The sequence below is a fragment of the Seriola aureovittata genome, chromosome 10 (genome assembly GCF_021018895.1).
Source record: "Seriola aureovittata isolate HTS-2021-v1 ecotype China chromosome 10, ASM2101889v1, whole genome shotgun sequence".
In the NCBI taxonomy this organism is placed as follows: domain Eukaryota; kingdom Metazoa; phylum Chordata; class Actinopteri; order Carangiformes; family Carangidae; genus Seriola; species Seriola aureovittata.
In genome coordinates, this window is record NC_079373.1 from 16836857 (window position 1) to 16859762 (window position 22906).

At 42.4% G+C, this 22906-nt stretch overlaps 2 protein-coding genes across 2 annotated transcripts in view; one reads left to right on the forward strand and one right to left on the reverse strand.

Annotated features, from left to right (window-relative positions):
- The first annotated feature begins 3041 nt into the window (after window positions 1-3041).
- Window positions 3042-22906, forward strand: part of pamr1b (peptidase domain containing associated with muscle regeneration 1b) — a 55978-nt gene continuing 36113 nt past the window's right edge. The window contains exons 1-2 of the mRNA XM_056388412.1: window positions 3042-3243; window positions 8301-8538. Coding sequence (XP_056244387.1) covers window positions 8514-8538 — 25 coding nt within the window. The 5' untranslated portion in view covers window positions 3042-3243; window positions 8301-8513. The remainder of the gene's footprint in view (window positions 3244-8300; window positions 8539-22906) is intronic.
- On the reverse strand, window positions 17823-20229 carry fjx1 (four-jointed box kinase 1). Its single transcript, XM_056388413.1, has one exon. The coding sequence runs from the start codon at window positions 19805-19807 to the stop codon at window positions 18524-18526; it is 1284 nt and encodes a 427-aa protein (XP_056244388.1). The 5' UTR covers window positions 19808-20229; the 3' UTR covers window positions 17823-18523.

The window sequence follows — 22906 nt, forward strand, 5'->3', positions numbered from 1 at the left end:
CTGCAGCCTTCCATCAATACGTCATTTAATCAATAAGCCCATGAGAGAATAATAAGCCCAGATTCTACCTCAGACTGGATTGCTAGAATGAGTAGTTAGAGTAAATATGCGGGTTACATGAACCAGACTAATGACTTATGACACTTACACTTTCTTAACTGTGATCAAAAATGCATCAGTGGTGATTTTTTTGCGCTTAGATGACACAGAAAAAGAAAAACCAATGAGGAACAACATGCTTTTTTCATTTTTTTAGGTTAACTATTAAAACTTTTTTTCTACTACCTTTTTTCTGCAGTGTCTCTTGAAAAACAATGTATCTCGTGTGCACTTAAGTACTTTTCATGTCTCAGTGAATTGAAACTTTTAGCTATTTGGCTTTTCTTTGGCACTGAAGCGTGCCATCAAATGCACAGACAGACACGAAGTGGGACCCGAACACACAAAGCAGATGAACCAGTAAAGCACCATCGCTGCCTTGGCATATATTCCCTCTCCTACCCTTGTTTGATCCAAACACTGCTCTTATCAGCCTCTTACACACACTCTGTGAACACGGTAACTGTCTTACACCACTAGTCGTCGCGCAGTGATGTGCAACCAGCAGTTTCCTGCGGGGGCTCACGGTCCACTTCTGCTCAGAGCTGCAGAAACAGGGTGTCACGGGGGGCGACGGTAATAACGTTATTCGGAATCAAACATCCAGCTCAGCTAATATGACAAGTTTGAATTCTCACTGCACAGTTCAGTGTGCGGACGCAATTAAGCTTAGGCTTGTATTCCTGAAGCAATTTGAAATATATCATACCTCAGTGGTCCTTTCATTCATTGGTTACACATGGGAGAGAATTTCAGGCAGTATGGATGGATTACTATTTTTTATTTGTTTTCAACATATAGCTTAGCAACAGTTGGGAGGTAGAAAGAGCCAGGCAACAAGGCACACCTGCGCCTTTTTCTCATCTCCTTTTATCCGAATGACTGATTTATTTATTTTTGTTTTATACAATTGAAATGGCGCGTGGTATAATGTTCAAAAGCAAGACTGTGACTGAATCAATAAATCATTACCACAAATCACGTTTCCAGACAAAAGAAAGGAAAATTTCCCATTTTATACCAAACAATAGCAAAGATATATAATGAGAAACAGGAATTGCCTTTTCATTATTACACGATTATCCAAAGAAAAATAAATTGTGTTTTTTTTTAGACATAATAACTCAACACTCAGATCGTTCTATTAAGGAATATATAAGCAAAAGTGCATCTTTTGCTTATATAGTACAATATGCCATATATAACCATAATACCATTATATATTCTAGTTTTTGTTTAGTCATATCCATTTTGACATACCATATTGTGTCTCACCTGATCTCATTTTATCTCTCTCATCTCATTGTCCGGCCTTTTCTCAAAGCACAGAACTTGTCGATTTTGGCTGACGTCACCTGATGCTAAATCAGAACTTGGTTTTTGTGACATTTTTATGTTTCTTTTATGTTACCTGGTGCTTATTAAAATTCATTTTATTAATTAGACTGAGAGCTCACTTGAAAACATTTTCATCATCATGAAATCATCATGTTAGAGACAAACCACTTCGACTTCATATTTTTTCTATTCTTTCTTAATAGTGTTTTTCTGGGATTATCAATTTCCTCTATCTTCCAGTCTTCAATTTGTCTCAGCGAACAGACGTTGGGATTGGACCTCTCTGTGTTCCAGTCCTCAATGAGAGAGGTCTGTCGGATGTAAATGGGAAACGAAACTAGGTCTGCAAGCTTGGAAAGTTGATCTCTGTATAAACTAGCTTTTATCTCAGCATGTGACCATCCTTGACCTTAATGTTGGATTTATACCCAAAAGATAGACTTTAGTAGTGGACTGTGAGAGCAGAGCTGCATTTAGTCTCCTTAAGGAGTTGTAAGTGTGAATATACGGTACAGCAGTCTAAATATGAATGTGTGGTAGCACAAATAAACTGCCACAGTCAGGTGATGTCTCTTTTATATGTTAAATTAACATTTCTGGACTGAAACACTGACGGTCAACATACTTAGCCAGGTTTTCTATGTATAATGATGTGATCTGGCCTCCACCAGCTGTCACAAAAATAGCACAGAGCACAGGTGCTCATAGCGTGAGCAGGCAGAGCATGCAAAGCATTGCAAATCATGACACAAAAGATGTGGTGCCCTTCTGGATTGCCAATTGCCAATTTTATTTGGATACCAAAGGCCATATCACAGAGGCCAGGGGACAGAAGCCTTTTGCACCTCAGTCAATGTTGCTGTATTAGTACAAAGCTACACACAGCTGTGCCCCTGTACAAAAATAAAAGCCTTTGTGCTGTCAAGTTTTATCTTTGTTTAATTATTAACTAAATGTTTCAACAGAATTAACTTTTGTCACATGGGAATGTTGTTAAATAAATTGTCTGATTTGTCTAGACTTTTCTGTCTCAGGTTTACAGAAGATTCTCTGTCTCATAAAGTGGCCCTGACCTAATCTGGTTAAGATCTGTTGGATACAGTTTGACACACTCTCTCTTTCTCTCAGAGGAAGAAATAACACAATGGGAGGTTTGTCTAACGTTGTTATGCCTTGGCTTTACTCATGACATGCTCATTTTTCCTGCTACATCTGCGCTTCATCAGTGGCAAACAAGTGTGTACTTACCACTGAGTCGCACTCTGTAGAGTAGAGAACACACCACTTATACGTTCAGATCACCAAAACTTCACTTCGCCCATTCACTGGCAAGGGAATGTGTGTGCAAACGTTTGACTGGTACTGTATGTGAATATAAATATGACTGCAGATTGAAATGAACATCAAATATAACTTGCATGCAAGAAAGCTCATAATAAGCTATCACACACAATGCTGAGATTAACAGCCTTTTTTCAACAGTCATGCGTGCTTGGCCACAGCTGGACCACTAACTTCCATGACATCATAGCTGAGGAAACAGAGCAGATCATTGGCACTATATAACAATGACATTCAGTGTTTTCCTCTGTGCTTCCTCTCAGCAGGCCCCTAAATGTGGGCGCCGGGTCACAATGCTCCTCTGTGCCCCCTGACATATGGAATCCTGGCACTGATGTGGCCCTGGAAAATTCTCAGTGGCAAAAGCCTTCCAAGCCTCCAAGTCCCCGGATGGCGTCCTCTGTGGCTCGTGGTTGATTGTCGAGGACTCAGCCTACAAAACACTGAAAGAGACACAGCTCCAAGGTGAGTGTGTTTGGTGAGATAGGGAGAGCATTTGAGAAAAAAGGAAGAGACACTTTTGAATAGTTTAAAAACTGGCTGCCAAACCAGCCAGACTTTCACAATTTGTGAGTGTTCCGATGATGATTGAAGGGTTTCCACACACTCCTTGTTAGGAAAAGAAATGGGAAACACATTTCACAAAGAAACCTGTCAACTGAAAGCAAAGCCTCCCACATCACAAACCTCTTATTATCTTTTCAAGTTGAAGCTGACCTTATAAATTTTACTTGTGTCCTCTGATCATAGTCTAGCATTCATCTCAAGGTAACACCGCAGCTGTCAGTCAAAAGGTGGAAAAATGAACCTTATTTCTTTCCTTGTCAGAGTGGAAAATTGGGGGATGGGGGAAGATGAGGGAGCGCGACTGCGTTTGGCTCAATCGCTGAGGTAATTACAGATTTAAAGGCGAAAAAAGAATCACACAATGTTCACTCAAACAGCAACGCCCGAGGCCTACAAAATGGAGTAGAGTCTTTTGTGTGTGTGCATTGCTGGTGTGGCTGACGGAGTGCTGAGAAAGAAGAAGAAAGGGATTCAGGAAAGACGAGTGAGAAAAAGGGAAGAGCAGGTTAGAGGGAGGATAGAAGCAGAGAATATTTTTTCTCAAAAGGGCGGGGTAATGTGGAGGGGAGAGAAAAACTTGAGTGAAAGGATGAAGATTGAATTTCGTCTTCACAGACGAGAACACTGCCTGCGAGCAAACAAAAGGATGAAAAGTTGACCTGCTGCTGTTCTTTGACTGACGGTTGGACAGTCCCCCATCTTCCTGATGGCAGCCCCTCCTTTTCTTTCCCTGTATTGCTGCAAGTCTCCCACTGCCGTTGTCCAACATCAACTGCTAAAACAATTATAGGACTGCCAGAGGGTGGACATAGCGCTGAGTCAGCAAACAAATGTGGAAGACTACCTGTCGCTGAGCGTGGAGACAGCTAAGGAGAAGGATATAGGATGAAAGGAAAAAGGGATGGGAAGTAGGAAGAATGGATGAATTATTTTAAAAATGGAAATCTGATGACGAGTAAGCTTCTTATTAATTTGGCTGACACTGGGACTGTTTGTGTGTGCATGCATGTATGCTTGTGCAATCTGTTTGTCCCCTGTCTTTTAGGGAATACAACACTAGTCACTGTAAAAGCAGATTATGAGATTAAGTGGTGTGCTTTTGGGAAATAAAAAAAACCGGTAGATGAATGAATACAGTAATGACGCTAGAAGGAACTCCTTCTTAATTGAACTTTCGTGTAGAGTGTGTCTGTGTAGGGGGACTTTGAGTGTCGAATACAAATGAAGCATGTTGTTAGGATATGCATCTCTGCGTGATATGCTACAGTCCGTTGCAACATGTGATATAGTGGGGGCAGAGGGGTTACCGTCACTTTGTAATGGCTTTACTGAGAGCAGGGAAATGAATCGCTAAATCAGTAGGATTAATAATCGGCTCTGGGTGGGAAATAACCTGCAGAGAATCACAATGACTTTGCTTTTATCTCCTGCGCTTACAGAAGTGCCCGTCCCGCTCAAGATTGCCTCGCAAGTACACCGCATAATCCCATGGGATTAAATTGTTTTTACATGGAACATGTGTAGCATTGCAGTGGAGGAATTTGTAAAGCATGGTAAATATAAAATCAGGGCTTTGATGTGAACCACTGCAGGGCCAACTATCTGCCTTTTTCCTACTTCCGTCGTTTCTATCTCCCCCCACCCCCCTCTCCAGTTCCTTCTGTGTGTTTAGAAATAGGATCTTATAGCCTAAATTGAAAAATGGGACCGCTCCACAACACTCAACACATGGCAGCAGATGTGTGGCAGTCTGTGAGAAGGGGGCAGGGCAAGAGGAAAACGAGACAGAGCAGGGAAGGGACTGAAGGAAAGAGACAGAGAGTGAAAAAGGGACTAGAAGGAGGGGGGAAGAGAAAAGATGAAAAAGGTAAAAAGAGGGAGTGAGAGAGAGAGAGAGGAAGGGAATGAACAGACAGGAGCACAGAGGAGGAAGAAAGATGAGAGAGAGAGGAGGGAAGAGGAATGGAGCGGAGTTTAGAGGCTCTCAAACACTTTGCACTCCCAGCACAGCAGATGCCACATTCTGTCTGGCACAGTGATCTGTGGGCCTGCTCTATTTATACCCTCACTGTGTCACTTCAGGGCCAGCACAACACTCACTACGCACACACACACACACACACACACACACACACACACAAACACACACACACACATCTAGCATAAGGCTTTTGCAGAAGCTCTTCTGCAGTGACTTAAATGAGGCAGGTTAGAGAGGCTCCCTGCAAGGAGTAGAAATGGAAAACTATGAGGGCATACACAAGAGACAAACGGGAACAGGATCAATATGGCCACTTCAGAAAGTATACAGACCCCTTCACTTTTTGCACACTTTATTGTGTTGTAGATTTAATTTTAAACCAATAAAATTGCCATTTTTGACCATCAATTTACACTCAATAACGCTTAATGACAAAGCGAAAACATGTTTTTAGGAATATGCAAGTTTATTAAAAATCAAAAACTGAAATCTCTAATTTACAAAAGTATTCAGGCCCTTAATTCTCTGTTTTACAGCTTTAAGTCTTCTAGGGTCCTCTTTGGCCACTCAAGCACAGTCATAGACTTGTCTTGAAGCCACTCCAACGTTGTCTTGGCTGTATGCTTCGGGTGCTGAAAGGTGAACTGTTGCTCTAGTCTAAGGTCATGTGCACTATCAAGGACCTCTCTGTATTTGGCCAACTCTAGGAAGAGTCCTGCTGGTTCCAAACTATCCATTTTACAATTACCACTGTGCTCCTAGGGACACTCAAAGGTTAAGAAGTAGTTTTATTCCCTTGCTCCGATCTATACAAAACCACAGTTTTATCACAGAGGTCTACAGAGACTTCCTTGGCTCTGTTTTTGTCCTTATATGTGGTGTGAATTATTCGGCCCGATATACACAGGTGTGTGCCTTTTGTAAAATATGTCCAATCAATTCAGTTTACCACAGATTTGGCTCCAGTCAAGTTCTCAACATATCTCAAAGATAATTAAAACAAACAGGAATCCCCCCTGACCACAGTTTGAAGTCCCACAGAGATTTCAGTTAAAATACAAACATTAGCAAAAATATGTTTTCACTTTGTCATTAAAGGTTATTGAGTATAGATAAATGGAAAGAAATAGCAATTTTATCAATTTTAATTTAATCTGCATCTGCAAATGTGCAAAAAAGAGAAGAAGTCTGAATACTCTTTGAAGTCATTGCCTATGCAGTGAGGTCCAAAAGTCTGAGACCACTTCCCCATTCACTTGAGTGAGAAAGTGTTCTTACATTCTTAATTGAATTTTTGTGTGCAGTGTGTATGTATAGGGGGTGAATAAAGTTCACACAAGTTTGCACAAAAAAAAAAAGTTCATTCCGTACAAAAGTCATGTGTAAGTGCTGACATTTCAGAAGATTTCATTAGATGAAAGATGCAGGTTGCTTTTCAATAATGCCCGGCTGGTTTTAGTTGGCAAGCGAGACCATGAGAAAGGGGAGAGTGAACAAGCAGTGGTCTGATTAAGCAGCAGGAGGACTGGCGCCATTTGAATTGCCTTGGTTACTGGGAATAACAGCCACAAGTTACATCAGCTTTCCACCTTAAAGTGATAGTTGGGGTTATTTGACGCTGTGTTGTATGAGGTACTTATACAAAATGTATTACCTGCCAGAGGTTTTAGAGAAGTAGTAGTGCTGGCACAGAAGCTGAGGGATGTGCTGCTATGGACAGGGTCAGAACCTGTTTTAGATACTTTAAAAATGGCCACCAACAAAACCAAAATTGGTAGTGTACACTTTATTTTGAATATTTTCACTGCTTGATCTTGCCATGAAACAGCCTTTTCCTTTGGAACTACACTTTCTCAACTGTTGAACCACCATGTTCCTACACTCACCTTTTATGCCAGTGCTCCAAACGTTCTCCCAACTGATAGTACACCGATCCAAATTTACAGCAGGGAATAGACTGACTATGCCTAACTACCTCACACAACCCCACGTCTAATAACCCGAACTATCCCTTTAACAACAAATAGAGTTGGGGAAACTCAAAGAGGAAAAGCTTATTGTTTGTTCAAGTAGTTAAGGAAAGGCAGACAGGATAAGAAAAGGAAATGAGACATAAAAGAGAGATGGTTTGTATATTTAAACCTGCAGCAACAAATATAGTTCTGTGTATCCTCTCTTCCATAAAAGTGAGTAGTGAACTTCTGGCACTACAGTTTGTGAAGATGTGAAAATTGTATATGAATCATCACATACCTTTTTTTCATCTTGGGTTATTACTCTCATGTGGGCTGAAGGAAAGCTTGATAACACGCACACAGCTTTAATTTAATCAGCAGCACACTGTAGACAAAAGCAGGGCGTCTTTACTCATGCTTTGTGTGATCTCATCTGTAAAGCTATGTTGCATTGTTAAGAGGCAGCACCCCTGCATGTTAAATGGTCCTTGTTTGTAATCAATCAACCCAAATGTTACAGAAGCAAAGCAGGGTTCATTACACATCCGGCTCAGAGAGACGATACCACTCCACACATCCATCAACCTCACACACCGTGGGCCCCTTGCAGTGTAACACTAGCCGGTTGGGGATGGAGGGTGCGGTCACACACACAAATACAAACACTCTCACGCATATACAAAGACACATAGATGCACACACACTCGCACTGTTGTCTGTGACCTATGATGTTATATGCAAAGTCACACAAATAAATTCTAATAGCACAGACAGAGGTGGCATTTAGGAGCAAGAGGAATATTTTATCCAAGCACAATAAGAAAAGCTTGGAGGCAATCTTTGAAGGGTCACCTTTGATATTATGAAAAATGAAAGGCTAAATCATGTCTGTAATATTTCTGTGTGTCTGTCAATGTGTGAGAGGGACAGAGGCAAACTTTAAAGACGCCATGTCTATATCTATTCATGTAGGTTACAAAAGAATTTAATGAAAGCTAACATAGCTGTTTGCGTAACAGTGTGTGAACCAGTGACTGAGCACTCCAGCTGTCAGAGGGGCAGAGGGAAGAGAGAGCTGTGCACCAGTGAGCGCAGGAGAGAACAACAACAAACGCTTCCTCCGCTTTGAAGTGGACCCTATCACCTTCTCACGCTCCGCTCCCCCCTCCACTGTCCATCAGCAAGCCATAAATCCAGGCTCTCATCTGCCGATGTGCCTCTGAAGTTCAGGAATGCCTGCGTGGGATTTGAGGCCCGGTGAGTTATGGGAACACCTGGGAGGGGTAAAAGGGGGACAGGCACAGAGAGAGAAGGAGGAGGGGGCGGGGGTCGTTCAGGCTTCCTAATATCTATGAAGGGCAACATGTTGACAGCCAACAAGGCTGATGGATTAGTTCGGGTGGTCAACTATCTTCTGCCTTTGAATCATGGAAGAAGCATGGAATACAAGCCTGCTGACGACATGCACGTACCCACACACACCTATTGTTTTTACGAGATGGGAATATGAGCGTGTAATGCAGACTTGCGTGTTCAGCGGCAACTTCAGATAGAAAGATACAGCAGAGAATTTGGGGACGGCAGAGATAGCCATGTTTTTGAAAAGGCTGAGGGTTATAAAAACAGAACATGGTCGGGGTCGTGGCCCAGCCTGACTCTGTTGTTCCTGCACAGCAAGCTCACATTCTTTAAACCTGCACACCCAAAGTCACCCATCTGCCTGTCCCTAGCCTAGTCACTACATCGCCCTCCATTTGTTTGTCTGTCAGTGAAAGCAGAGGTTTCTTTCAATCTGTGTACCAGGTGTGTGCCCTTGGATCTCTTTCAGTCTCCTGCTGTATGTTGTGCACATGTACAGTGTGAATGAGTGTGTCGAAACCATTTCTTTCATCGTTGATTGATCTTTCACGTTTTTATAGTCAAAATAGAAAAAGAAAAAGAAAAGTTTATGTCCCCCATCACACAATTTTTTCTTGTTTGTTTATTTTCCCTATATAAGTCATATTCATTCAACTTAGTACTACTCTGTATAGGGTGCTGCAGGGATTATGTTATTTTGAAAGCCATTCTGGAAGTTAGCATCACCCTGCTTCCAAACAACAAAAAGCCAATGGGATTTTTCTACTGGGTTATTGCAGAGAATCAGCTCTTGGATGAAAAAAAGTTTATGATACTTACACATCTTTTTCAGATAATCTTCATAAATGAACACCTATTTTTTGATTTTTGAAGCCTAAATATCGCCAGTAGTAAAACGCTTAATGTTTGGCTTTGAACAAACGACACCAAGGTTGCATGACTTCAGCGTCACCATCGCTAAACTTCCAACTTGTAGTTTGATTTAGCTCTTACATAACTATATTGCTCCCTGTTACTTCCCCATGACAGGCAAAGTAGGAGGAACATAACGGTCAACACACAAATGAATGAATCACTTTGTTGCACTCTCTTTGCCCTTGCTGCGGATGTCTGTTTTCTGTCTTAGTGCATCTCACAGCCAATATTTATACCTTTCCATTACCTGATGGGAGGCAATAAATTTTGCCATTAAATGGACTCATATACGGTAGCTGATCTCAATGATATATTTCAATGCTCAAGTGCCCAATAAACCCCCTCTTTTCTCTTTAAGGATAGATGATATAGAATAGATGAGGTGGTTCAAAAATCAAAGGAGTGGGGATGAAAATGAAAGGGGACAAAATAAGAGAAAATACTAGATATTCCCCTTGTGGTAGACAGTGGTATATTACATGCGATTGTGGAACCTTAAAAAGATTTAGTCTCTCTTTCAGTGGCATTGATTTTGTGGAAGATGTCTTTGTAACTAGCCCGAATGATTTGCCCCCACCCGCAATCAATCAATGCCCGCGGGATCTCACAATGGCAATATTTGCACAGGCGAAATAGATGTGAAGAAACAGAATGAGGAAGAGTGGAGGGGAATTAAGGGGGAATAAAAGTGTGAGGGAGACAAAAAAGAGAGTTGAAAAAACTGAGACAAGGATAGGAGAGACATCACTAAATCAAAACCTCTTGTTTTGTTGACTTCAACTTTGCTGATTCACAAAATGATATGGCTCTCTGAATTTCCTGTAACCCCACCTTGTATGTTAAGTGCTCTTTTTCCTTCTTCTTTTTTTCATTCTTGGATGGATATTGAAACCTCCCACATTCAACATTTCAGTTGAATGGATTCATGATATACTTAAGTATAAGGTTAAAACACAGAGGTTTGTGGCTTGAATTGCCTCTCAACCCTGGGAGGATGTGAACTATTACGCCGTGTATTGTTTCTCCTTTGGTTCGGTCAATGCGAGGGTGTCATGAAGTGCTAGACACTAAGCCTCACCCTACAGTCATGTCAGAGTGCAGTGTAATTGCTGGTGTGGGCGGCCTGGATGTCTCAGACTTGTTATTTGAGATGAGTTAGGTTACAGGTGTGAAAGGAAAGGAATGTCTTTAAAGTGTACATAATAACACATAATTAAAATTCTCTATATCTATCTTGTCTCTATAAAAGACAAGCAAAACACAGGATGTCTGCATTTTTTATTACCCTTTTTATTATTTTTGTTCTTCCCAGTTTACTCACAGCCAGATTCCCATATTCCCTGTCATTGCCAGCCATTCTGTTGACCTATGGTGGATGAAAGATGAAATCATAGTGGTATGAAGTCATGTATTAATAGACACTTTTTCTAAGATGGCACCCACTCAAGTTCCTCACCAGGCACATACTGCACACCGCGTTTACATCTATCTTTGCTAACCTGCAGTCTTTTTCAGTGCAATACTGTGAAGCCGACACCTAGTGTGTGTGATGTGTTGTGTTTGTGTGTACACATGCATTTCATTATCATGGTTTCTTGTAAAAAAAAAAAATATTGCTTCATAGTGCCACTAGTGGTTAAAAACTCGACAGGGGGCCTTTAACATTTTAACTTTAAAGTTTCTGCAGTCACAGGCAGTATTTCAACTCTACACTACCCAGATGCCCTAGAGCCTTTGTTCTTAACATCTGAACCTCTAAAATTTCTTACATTTTCATAACCCTGCTCATCATCTTTGACTAGAAGCTAAGACTAAGTCGTGGTTATGGTCTGGTGTGAATCATGATAAGATTGCACTTTTTGTTAAAAAAAATTGAGATAACTCTGACAGCAGCTAGTTCAAATACACAGAAAACTGATTTTCTTAGGATAATTCAATGTGACATTGCCATCAAGGGATATTGTTATCAAGGACAGAAAGGATAATAGTGTCTGTGAGGGCTGAGATTGCCTGGCTTGCAGTGCTGGCAAGATTTGTACCCAAGTCTAAGTTTATAAAATCCTGAAGTGGAATAGCCATGAAATCACATAGGCTTCGTTAGGTTCTATGTATATAATTGTGTCACAATTTTTATACATTGCCCCAATTCTTCTGCGTCCTATACTCAGCAGTCCCATCTGACCTTCACTAAGGCACGTGCAGTCTTGTTCAAATGACTATGATACTGCAGAGTCAGCAATAACCCCCCCCCCCCCCTAATATTTGTCTCTAGTGAGCTCTTCTGTCTTCCCCCCTCTAAAGAGAGAGGCTAGCACCTGGACGCAACCCAAAACGACTGCCTGCTTCTTAGGCCCATCTTCATCGCTGCATGCCTGAGTGACCTGCTCCTCTGTCTATGCTCCTGTTGACTTATCTACTGATTGACCGTCATGACATTTTCTCACAGTTAGCTTTAATCATTTCAGTGTAACAGTGTACCATTATGGAACATTACGGAACGCCGGAGCACTTGTGTGGTACAACAGCCGACGATGGTGGCACACAGTGTAATTTACATAGAAATGACCAAATTACTGAGCACAGGCGCAGCCATTGGGTGCTATAATTCAAAAAGACTACTGCGAGTAACCACATGCGGGTCTCTGACAGGGTACAGCCTCCAGCCAACACTAACATTCAGAAAAGCAAGTGGTCAGCCAGCAGGAAGGAATGTGCTGTTTCAGCAAGTTGTAGGTATTTTGTCATCACCAGTATCACACGTCCTCTTGCCCTTCTGTGTATCGATTCTCTGTGCACTTCAGGCATGGAGAGGACAAAGCTCTTATTATGAAACAGTAACAGCCCCCGGAAAAAAGCAAAAAACCAAAAACTCCACTGTGCCAGCAAGTATGGCGAAAATGAACACATATTTTAATGCTGTTGAGTAGGGGTAAGGTTTTATAAATGCTAATTTAAAATCTAATTAATAAAATACATACAGATATGAAAGTTTTACAATAGTCTGCCAAGTGGTGCAGCATTTGCATACACCTTTTCAGAATTAGAAAAATCATCCTCACGTCCTTGTTAGGTAGACACAACCATATGTCCAGCCAGCTAATTTGGACCAATCAACTCTTGTCTGGCATTGGGGCTGATTCATAATCTCCCCTCATGACATTTGCATAGAAATATCTTAATTACGGCCGCAGTCTCAGCTAGGTGCAGGTGGCCATGAGAAAGAACGCATTCAACAGCAAAATGATAGATTATCTCCCCATGAATGCGATCAGTGATTCTTTCCAGCAAAAAGACAGAAAGAAAAAAAAACAGTCATTTCCATAAGCATACTAATTCACATTAACATAGAGATGAACCCAGATGCAAATGAGTGAAACGGCATGTACTTGAAACAGGTCCCCTGGCTGTACTGACGAATCAACAGGCATCACCCAGAGGAATATCAAAATCCATCAAGCATGTCAATCAAATGCTGTGCAACATTTCAGTTGAAGTAAGGAGGGGAAAAGCAAGGCAAAAACACTTGAACACAACAAGGTCCTTACGAGGCAGCTAATGTCATGGCTGAGTAATCCTAGATTAAATAAACAAAAGAGAATTTCAAGACGTGCTACGATGGCGGAGTAAAGCACATGCTGAATTTAGCTCTTTTACCAACATTTCATTTGGAGCTTTTGACTTACAACTAGGGCAATTTTTTTTCCATCTTAATGTGCTGTTGGTGTGTGGCCATCATTATACAGTTTATCTGTGAAAAAAAGAAAGATGGCAGTAGACCTATTCTCTTTATGCTCCAAAATGCAAATGTTATACATGAAATCAAATGAGGCTTATGACTTTCTGCAGGCTATGGTCTGACATTTTGGAGACAGAGCTTGAGGGACGAAGCATAACAAATAGGATGGAATTAAGTGGGGAAATTAATCAGGATTTATTTTTATGTATGCAATGACTGGCATGAAGCAAATCGTATTAAGGGAAAATAGAGGAAATCCAGACTGAGGTTAAACAATTCTTGTTTCAAAAACAGTTTAATGGATTATATGCAGATCTCTCTATTTGTATACATACTATAGGCTATATTATTGTTCCATATCTAATAATAATATGAAATTATATAATGAGGAACATAAAACGTTGTATGTCTGTATCAGCCAGTATAGTTCTGTCAACATAAACTACGTCAAAGATCTGACTCACTGGTTGTCATGAGAGACTGAAAATATAAACTAGCACAATGAAAATAACAGACTTTTGTGATGGAAAGGGACAAGGAGGATGTAATCTGTTCCATAATCTGCAAGCATGGCAGCCCTGAGCGCCTAGACAACAGCTGGACAGATGTATTAGTCTGTTCCCCTGTGTTTGATTTACTGTGGCAGAGCCCTGCAAAAAAACAATTCCCCCGCTCAAGGATGCAAGTTTATTGGCTGAAGACATTGCCCATCAGAGGCTTAGTTTTACATGGTCACACACACACGCACACCGACACATAACCCATCACTCCACCTCACCTTCTCTTTTTATTTTACCTTTTTTCTCTCACTTTTTACATCTTTATTCACTCTCATTTATCAAACACTTGCATGCTTTTCACTGCTGACTTCAAAAGTAAATCCATTTGGCAGTGATTAACGGAGCTGGGTGTCCCTTGTGATGTTTCCAGGTGCATAGACTTGTTAAACACGCGCTGTGTGATGAAATGTGGCTACACACCACAAATCCAAAGCCCACACCTATGGATAGTCACCAACTGAAAGTGTAACTGATTTTAACATCAACTTTATTGGTAGAGGAAGAGAAAAGGACAGGACATCTTTAGATTTGACTTAAATTCATTTGGACATACACATGCTGAGATGAAAACAGAGGAGGTCACTACACTTAACACATTTTCTCTCTCCTTATTAGTTGTGGTATGTGCACCCCCCTTCTCGCCTGCCTCTGTTACTCATTACCTTCTACTTTGTCTTGAGAAAGAAGGCCCAGAGGCCCTGACCTTGTTCTTACAACCTTAGTTTGGACAAAGCCAGGCTTTATGCCAGCTCTCCAGGCACACCACAGCCTGCATGTACAGCCCTTACCACTGCCAAAGCCCCTCCAGTTGTTGCCCCGGCCCCCCAGTTTACCCTTCATGGCCCGTATCCACTCAGCTGTGACTAAGTGACTCTCCCCCCAGTGTGTGCCGTGTTTCATAATGAAATCATTCAGTCATGCGCAGGAAGCTCTCTGCACTGTGTAGCCATGGAAGAATGCTGGTTATGTCCATCCCCTCACACATGGCAGGTCTGTTGGAAAGGGACAGTCTAAGTCAGTCAGTCACCTTGTGTCTGGCGAAACACCCGACTTTACTTTTTATTTACTCGGTGCAGTCGGTTCGGTGCAATGACGCAACTGTTTACTGTTTTTAGAGCGTACCTAAAATTTTGTCGGCTTTGTGACTTTTAATGATTTTAGTGTTAGAAGAACAGTTAAGCATTCTGGGAAATATATTTATTTGCTTTTTTGATGAAAGTTAGATGAGATTGATTTGATACCTCTCTGTCTGTCTGGTCAATACAAGGCTACCAACAGCCTGTTAGCTTAGCATAAAGACTGGAAACAAGGGGCAAAAAACTAGCCTGGCTCAATAGCACAATATCCACCTGCAAGCACATCTAAATCTCACTAATTAACACGTGATAACTCATTTTTACACACAGGTATAAAATAATTAAAGCAGTTTTTACGTTGTTTGTGTGCTAAACTATTTCTTGCGTGGTAACAGTTACTTCCTGAAGTCTTGTCATCACTGTCAGGTTGCCAGGCAACCAGCAAAGACTTTGAGAAGTTACCCCAGCCAAGAAATAGTCTGGCTCATAAACCAGAGTATATAGTTTTTATGCTTCAGTTTTTGTGCAGATTAAACAAACAAGATAGATTTGTGAGCTGAAGGCAGACTTCATTATCTAGAGCCAGCTAGCTGTTTCCAGTCTCTAAACTAAGCAATGATAACCAACTCTGGTCTTGTCCTTGTTTTGATCAGACCAACATAGAAGTTATATATTTCTCATCTATCTCTCACCAAGAAAGCTACAGTAATAATTATTCTCCAAACTGTCATACTATTCCTCCCTTTTCTTTTAATATAACCTCCACATGATCCTGACTTTATTAAGAGTTTTTTTTTTAAAAATCATGAAATATAGGAACACAGCCAACTTAGACAAGAGTTTATGTACACAGCTGGGACTCCTTACCCTTGCCTGCAATGTGTCCATGGAGATGAGCCTCCCTCAGCTCCTCTGGAATGTTTGCAATGTGCACAAAGAAGATCAGCTTGAGTACCTGGGGTCTGTGCTGAGGCCTGCTGCGGGCCCCCGGCTGTATGACTGTCTGAGCTTGTGATTCAGTGTACTGACACATAAAATGAGCACATCTTGAAGAAACCACAGAACACTGGCATGTATGAGGGAATCACTGGTGCCACAAGCTAGGACAAGCTGCGTTCATCAGACCATGTCACATAGGTATGTGAATGAAGATTTGCTTGCCTCTGGGTGGGGAAAAAAAAACGGGGGACTTGAAAGAATATGTGTTGTGAGCTGAAGTAAGCCAGGCAAGAGTGAGAGTGGAACATATGCAAACAGTTAAAAGGGTGATTCAACAACCCCTTTGATATCCACCATTAGTGTGATTACAGCTGGCATGGTCCCTGGTTAAAAAATGGCTCTCTTGTGCAAAGGAGTCCACAAAAAAACTCATTAGGAAAATGAAACTTTCATTTTCCATTTAGCTAACAAATGAAGTTGACAGTGATGTTAACAGCAGAGACGGATGCGCGACAGGAAGGGTGAGATGTGGGTGAATTATAGAGGGAGGGAGATTGTGTGAGGCAGGAAGGGAGGAAGGGTTGTGAGTCTGGTTTAGACATGCAGACCTTAGTTTAGCATTGTGTTTAATCCCTGGTGTCTGCGGCCTGTCGTAAATCTCTTGTTTGGCATTAACAGACATGCTTAGAGCACCATGTCCAGCTGCAAGTGCAGTCTTTGCAACCCCCCCCCCACCACCACCACCACCACCCCCCCACCCCCACCCTGAAACACACATGTTCATATACTAACCCTACACCCAGCAACCAGCACATTAACATGACCTGCTTTTCCCTATACAACAGCCAGTGCACATATTGATCCCCAAGTCCCTATTACAGCTGCAGCAGGCACTTACTCTGGAAAAAGCCTCCAGTTACACCTGCTTCAACGTCTGCTGCTCATCTGCAACTATGTAGCGACCTAGCAAGGAGAAGCACAAATCACGACACACGTGCTGCAATCAGTTAAATCAATTGCGAGTTCAAATCGAGCCACTATTTGTACAAGATACACTCATTCTCTCATCCTTCTCCACGGAGCTGTACAAACAGTTGTGGTGTGCCCTGGAATTGGCCATATATTTAGAAAAAAAAGTCGTAAAAGAAACCAGGTGAGGTGCAGGACAGTCAAAGGCTGGAAAGAATTGGGCCTTGAAACTTAAAACTTTAATCATTGACTTTCTTTCTGATGTGCTCATAAGTCTAGAACCAGAAATGAGACACAGAGCTGGTCCCATGGTGGAACTAATAAGGAAAGGATGCTTCCAGAAGGGTCAAACTAAAGACAGATGTTAAGAGAAACAGTAAAAGGCGAAATAATACAATTGACCTCAAAACAATATATCTGTACTTCTTCTTTCATACCTCTCACAATTACTAATTCAACCTTGAAATAATTGTAAACGGGGCTCTACCTTGAGAGCATAGCTCTCATTAACTGATTCAGCCTCTCAAGCATCCAGTAAGGGACTTTCCTTACTTTTCATCTGAACAGATTGAGCCAATAAGCCATCCAGCCTTGGCCGCACAATGACTGTTTATATCACAAGTGTGACAAATATTCTGCAATCTGTCATTTTGGTCTAAAAAGGATGGAGTGTTGATATAGCTAGGGAACAGTTAAAACCCTTTTCGGAGAATGTCAAATTATGTCAGTTGTCTCCTTCAGTTCATCATTCTGGGTGAGATTGTAAAGGGGATTAGAGATTCCTGTTGTATCGTGCCTGTGGCTGACAGAATGGCTCCTGGGGAACAGTGTGCCAGAACAAGATATTTCTATAGCACAATGAGAGCACTGTAATGGGCAAGTACAGAGGCCTGAGAAATCCCCGCGCTCCCTACATAGGTAAATATTTGATGCAGTCTAATAAGGCAGTTTAGTACAAACTGCATATGAAACACAGTCTGACAACGGTTAAATTATATTACAGTGTATTTATCAAAAAGAACAAGAGATTTTGGAATGTTACAACGCACATTAAATTAGTGGAGCATCAAATATCCAAAACAGGTAGCCAGACGATATTTACAAGGTACTTACAACATGTACAATGGACATGATACACCTGTGACTTTAAGGCAGAATATGCAATGCAAACACAATTACAAGAGTGCAGGTGCTGCTATGACAGTGTACTGTGCAAACGATCCTCTATAAAAAGCCAGCCAGATGTCAACAGAAATACAGTATTCAAGAGTCAACTTATGTTAAGGCTTAGGAGTTTGTCATTAGGATTACTGAACACAAGGCAAAAATCCAAACACACACACATGAAGGGCTGCATTACCACACCCTAGTCACAAATATAGCCTACTCTTTACATCGATTCCTATTCAGGTGAGCATCAGTGGAGTGAAGTAAGACAGGATAAACTGGCCTTAATCATTCCTCTCTGTGAGGCATACAGTGAAAATATGTGCAGGGAGCTTATAAACGTGTCAAATTTACTTATTCATAAAGTAAGCAACACATTCTATTCACAAGAGGTAGTTCAGCTGGATATTCAAGACAGTTCTGTGTAATGCGCATCAGTTTGGCACAGGTGTGCCAATCGCGTTTGCAGAGCTCATTATACTGTGCAGGCAACAAATCCATCACCAGTGCGTGCTGAACGTTCACAGCTGGCTGTACTTGCCTTTGCAATGCAAAATGTGTTTGTATAATCTGTCTATCCTGTCCTGGAGAACACCAGCGTGCTCCTCTGAGAGAAATCCTAATTCCAGAGACAAAGGCTCGCTGTCTCTGTAGAGCTCCAGCAGCCTTTTCCTGGAGTCTCTGCGCCTGTGCAGCTCCGCCACGCGCTGCGTGGTCCTTTTTCTGAACACACACACGGAGCTTAGCACCGTATTGTGATATTTCTCCCACATGTTTAAGACCCGGAACCCGTGTACGAGTCCGGCCTCGTTGTCTATGAACACAAGGTCACCCTGGGGCGTTTTGAGGAGGTTGTTGGTGTCCCTCTCCATTACGCGCGAGTCCCACTGCAGGCTGAACAGATTGCTGACGAGCCTGTCGAAGTTTGCAGTCAGGTAGTCGAATATTATCAGGTCGGTCCACTGCATAAGCTCCAGCAGCTCCGCCGTCGTCTTGTTCCGGAGCTCTGCAAGCACAGGATGCAGCCCGCTGCTCTCCTGTCTGAGTGGCGCAGGTGTGACCACCCCGGTCAGGTTGGAGACCCACTCAGTGAGAGAAACAACGGCTCGGTCACTCCACTGTAAACCATCTATCCGCGTCCTCACAGCCGCCCATTGTTCACTGTCGCTGTTCAGCTGTGACAGTATTAGAGGGGGCAGGTTTGTGATGCCCAGTAAACTGGCAAGGTAATATGTCAAAGTTTCTCCTTGCACCTGATCCGCGTTTATCCCGTAACGCACACACGCTTTGCTCCCGTCTGCAAAAGTGGCGAGCTGGTTGGATATCCTACCGCATCCAGGCTCCAGCTTCACTATCCGGTATGTCCTGGCTCTCTCTCGCCAATCCCGAGCATATTCCTCCGTGAAGCCCTCAGGGAAGAGATCTTCGAGCCATTCACTCCAAAATATCCCATCCTCCACCGGGGAACCTAACTTGACCGGGCCCTCCCGGCGCGCTGACCTCTTGTTATCCCCATTCATATGGTAATTTCGACTTCCTGCAGAGACAGTTTGATCGGTAAGGTTGCGAGCCTCAAGTCTGCCCCCCAAGTGCGGTCTTTGTGCCGCTCGGACAGCGAGCAATGCCCGGAAAGTTTTGGCGGAGAGGTCCGCTGGGAGACCTTGGTGAAAAGACCCTCCGCCCGGTACTGAGAACCTCCGTTTGTGTCGCTCCAAGCGGTTCTCCAGTGCGCTCCAGACGTAGAAAACACTTGCAAGGGCGCACATGAAGAGCACAGCGAACAAGTTTGCTGAAACAGCCCTCATGCTGAAGACCACCTTTCCCCTCGGGGACCCACGGAGCTCCAGCAGATTAAGACAAGAGACAGAAAGAACCAAATTTCTTCAACCCACAGTTGAGCTGGAGCGGCTGTGAGCTGCGCGCCCCGTGTCCCGTACACCCCCGAAGCCCGCGGCTCACAGGAGGACAGCTTGAGATCACAGGATGAAGCGGGTCTCCGAAACAGTGTGAATCTCATCTCCCGTCCTGTTCGGATGTCTTGTCATATCCCTCCTCTGCGGGAAACAGAGAGAGCATTTCGCGTGTCAGCACAGCGGATATCCTCTACTGAGCGTTCTCCATTGCAGCCCGCTGGTGTCGTAGGGTCTTTCTGTCCGTGTGCACCCCACCGTCCCTCATCCTCCTTTCTCTCTTCACTGTTCGCTGGGTGAGTTTGATTTGTGGTAGTGTCGGTTCGCAGAGAGACACTAGGCGGTGAGACACGTGACTCCAGTCCCGAGATGGTGGGCGGATCGTGGGAAGGGGGGTTCAGAGAGGAACGGAGCAAGTGCACCGCACCGCGTTGTGTGTGTGTGTTTGATGTGAGAGGAGTGCGTGGTATTGGCAAAGACAACCATTATGATAATTGATACCTAAGGCAGAAATACTTCGGAAATTATGTCACCATTTTAAAACAAATTATATTCTGCGCCTGTGTAGGCTACAAAGAGTGTATCCTGTGTCAGACAGGCAGGGATGAGTGGAGGGTGACCCTGCCTGAACTCACTTTGCCCAGATTTGTGCTAAATCTCCCACATTTTTAGTCTATCTCTAATGTAGGCCAATGCCAACATAAGATCATAATGTATCACAGAAAGCAACATATCCTATTTTTGTAGTTTTGGCTCTGTGTAGGCTGCAGCACATTGGATTTGAGATGAAAGTATAACTGTAGGGTTAAAGCGTTGACTTTCAGCTTACACAGTTTGGGGTTGTTCTCAACCATAGTGGGCGGACACAGGACCCATTGACCTTTTTACACCTCCAATTTTAGGACACTGGTATGATCCAAAACATACAGACAAGGCAAGCATTTATCCCAAATACTGGGAATAGTGTTTCTGGCCAAGTCAGTCACCTGACATCTGTCTAACTGGTCATGTGTTTCCCTGCAGACTGAAGGCCAAAAGCTCCTGAAACAAGCAAGAAGTGTCCAACATATTTTGGTCCCCCAAATTTGGGATACTATGTATTCTATTATTCTGATTTAGGTGTAAAGATTCTTCACAGTTCTTTTGAGCTCCAAGTATGATGGAGAACAGAGCCAAAATAACAAAAATATGTGACTGTCCTAAAGGTTTCATGATCTAGCTGTTCCTTCTGTACCACACAATAGTATTTTTAAAGGCTGAAAGAATTCTAAGACATTTCAAATAATCTACAATGTGACCATAAGTGCCTTTGTATGTAGGAATAACAATCATTTGAGTTTACTTTTGAAAAGTTGTATATATTTGAATTCATTTCAATGTAATCTAGACCTACAAATACATGTGTAAAGACATTTTGTATACGATGTATCATCAGTTTTATCCTAAAGTAGCTACATGAAACTAAAAAAAATCTTAACACAAGATCCACTTACTCTCTTACTATGGAGTTTTCAACCATATTCCACCATCTTCAACAGCAGACAGCATTTCCTCAATCATGAAATGCATGGTACAAATGCCTTGTTTCAGTATTTAATGGCTCAAGTTGCTGTTTTGTATTCATAAAGACCACAGTTAGTTCAGTTTCTGCTGCTACGTATTTGATCATTTTCCTGCCAACACCTGGGGCACAATAAAGTCAACTCATGCTTGTTTCATCCTCATCCAAAGCTTTTGTTAAACCAAATGTAACATGCATGCACACAAACTCCTTTATACACATCTCCCTCATTAACTTATTCCTCATTAGCATCCCCTCACACTCTTCACCATTCGACTCATGTTTTCGCACTCTGTATCTTGAACCTTAGCTTCCTAATCAAATTAATTGGGTCATTTTTATTGCAACATACTGGCATGCTAAATTGCCTGGGTCGAAAAGACAGTCACAGACAAGAATACTCAATTACACCCAGTAAACTAGAGGGCCACAAATTTGTGCTTTAAATGCCTGGAGCACAGAGACTGTTATCTCCATGTTGATATTCATGTTATTTTATAGCTTGCAGAGAGAACTGCACAAAACCCATCCTCACTAGTTTATCTTATAACATGCAGAAATTGACAAGGGATGACTTCTCGCAGACAGGCAGGTGAAATGATTCTGATGTGGTCATATTGTTCATGTAGCCTTCACTTCTGCTTTGTCAGATTGGATCTTTTAGTCATTTTTACTTTCCTTTTTTTTTTTTTTTTTTTTTTTGCCAACAGCAAAATAATTTGTTCAATTCCCAGCCTGTGTTTTGATTCTGAAATGCAGATTGACAGCAGTAGCGGTGCAGAGGGAACGAAACATCTCCGGGTAGGGCGCGAGTAGAGAGGCTTTTACAAGTCCTCCAAAAAATCTCCAGAAATGGTTTGTGTAGTGGTGCATGGCTGAGCATGTTTTTCTAACACGGCAGACAAAAGAGTGGGTCCTTGTGGAGGCGGAGTTTTTCCATATGCTGTTTAAAACAAATTAGCCTTTGCAAATTGCACACCGTGTCTGTCTCCCAGAAATGCAGACAGTTAGGCTTCCTAAATACATACGAGTAATATATAGAAAGGCTCTTTTGTATTTATGAGCATGTTACCGCAGTTTTTTTCTCTAGTCCTGTTGTAAAAATGTTACTTCACCTTGGTGTAGTGGCTTCACTTTCACTTTAAAGCTGAGTAACAGCTAGACTTAAGACTTGCAGCGTCTAGACATGGGAAATGAAGAAGGCTTAAGTGCATTGCTGGAATTCTCTCTGATGTGTGTTGCTTTTTAGGTGTCTGGAGTAACCGTACTGACCGGCTCAGTCTGCGGCAGCTCTGCCGGTGGTGTCCCTTTCTCTGAGCACAAGTGTGGGCATGTTCACATATCAAACCTATCTGTTTCTTGCCATGTGTTATCTGCAGGTCAGCCAACCTCTGAGCCCCCCCTCCCCCTCCCACAATCACCCCCCACCCCTT

Excerpts from the sequence above, each read along its gene's own strand:
- fjx1 (XM_056388413.1), bottom strand. The coding sequence starts at position 19,807 with ATGAGGGCTGTTTCAGCAAACTTGTTCGCTGTGCTCTTCATGTGCGCC.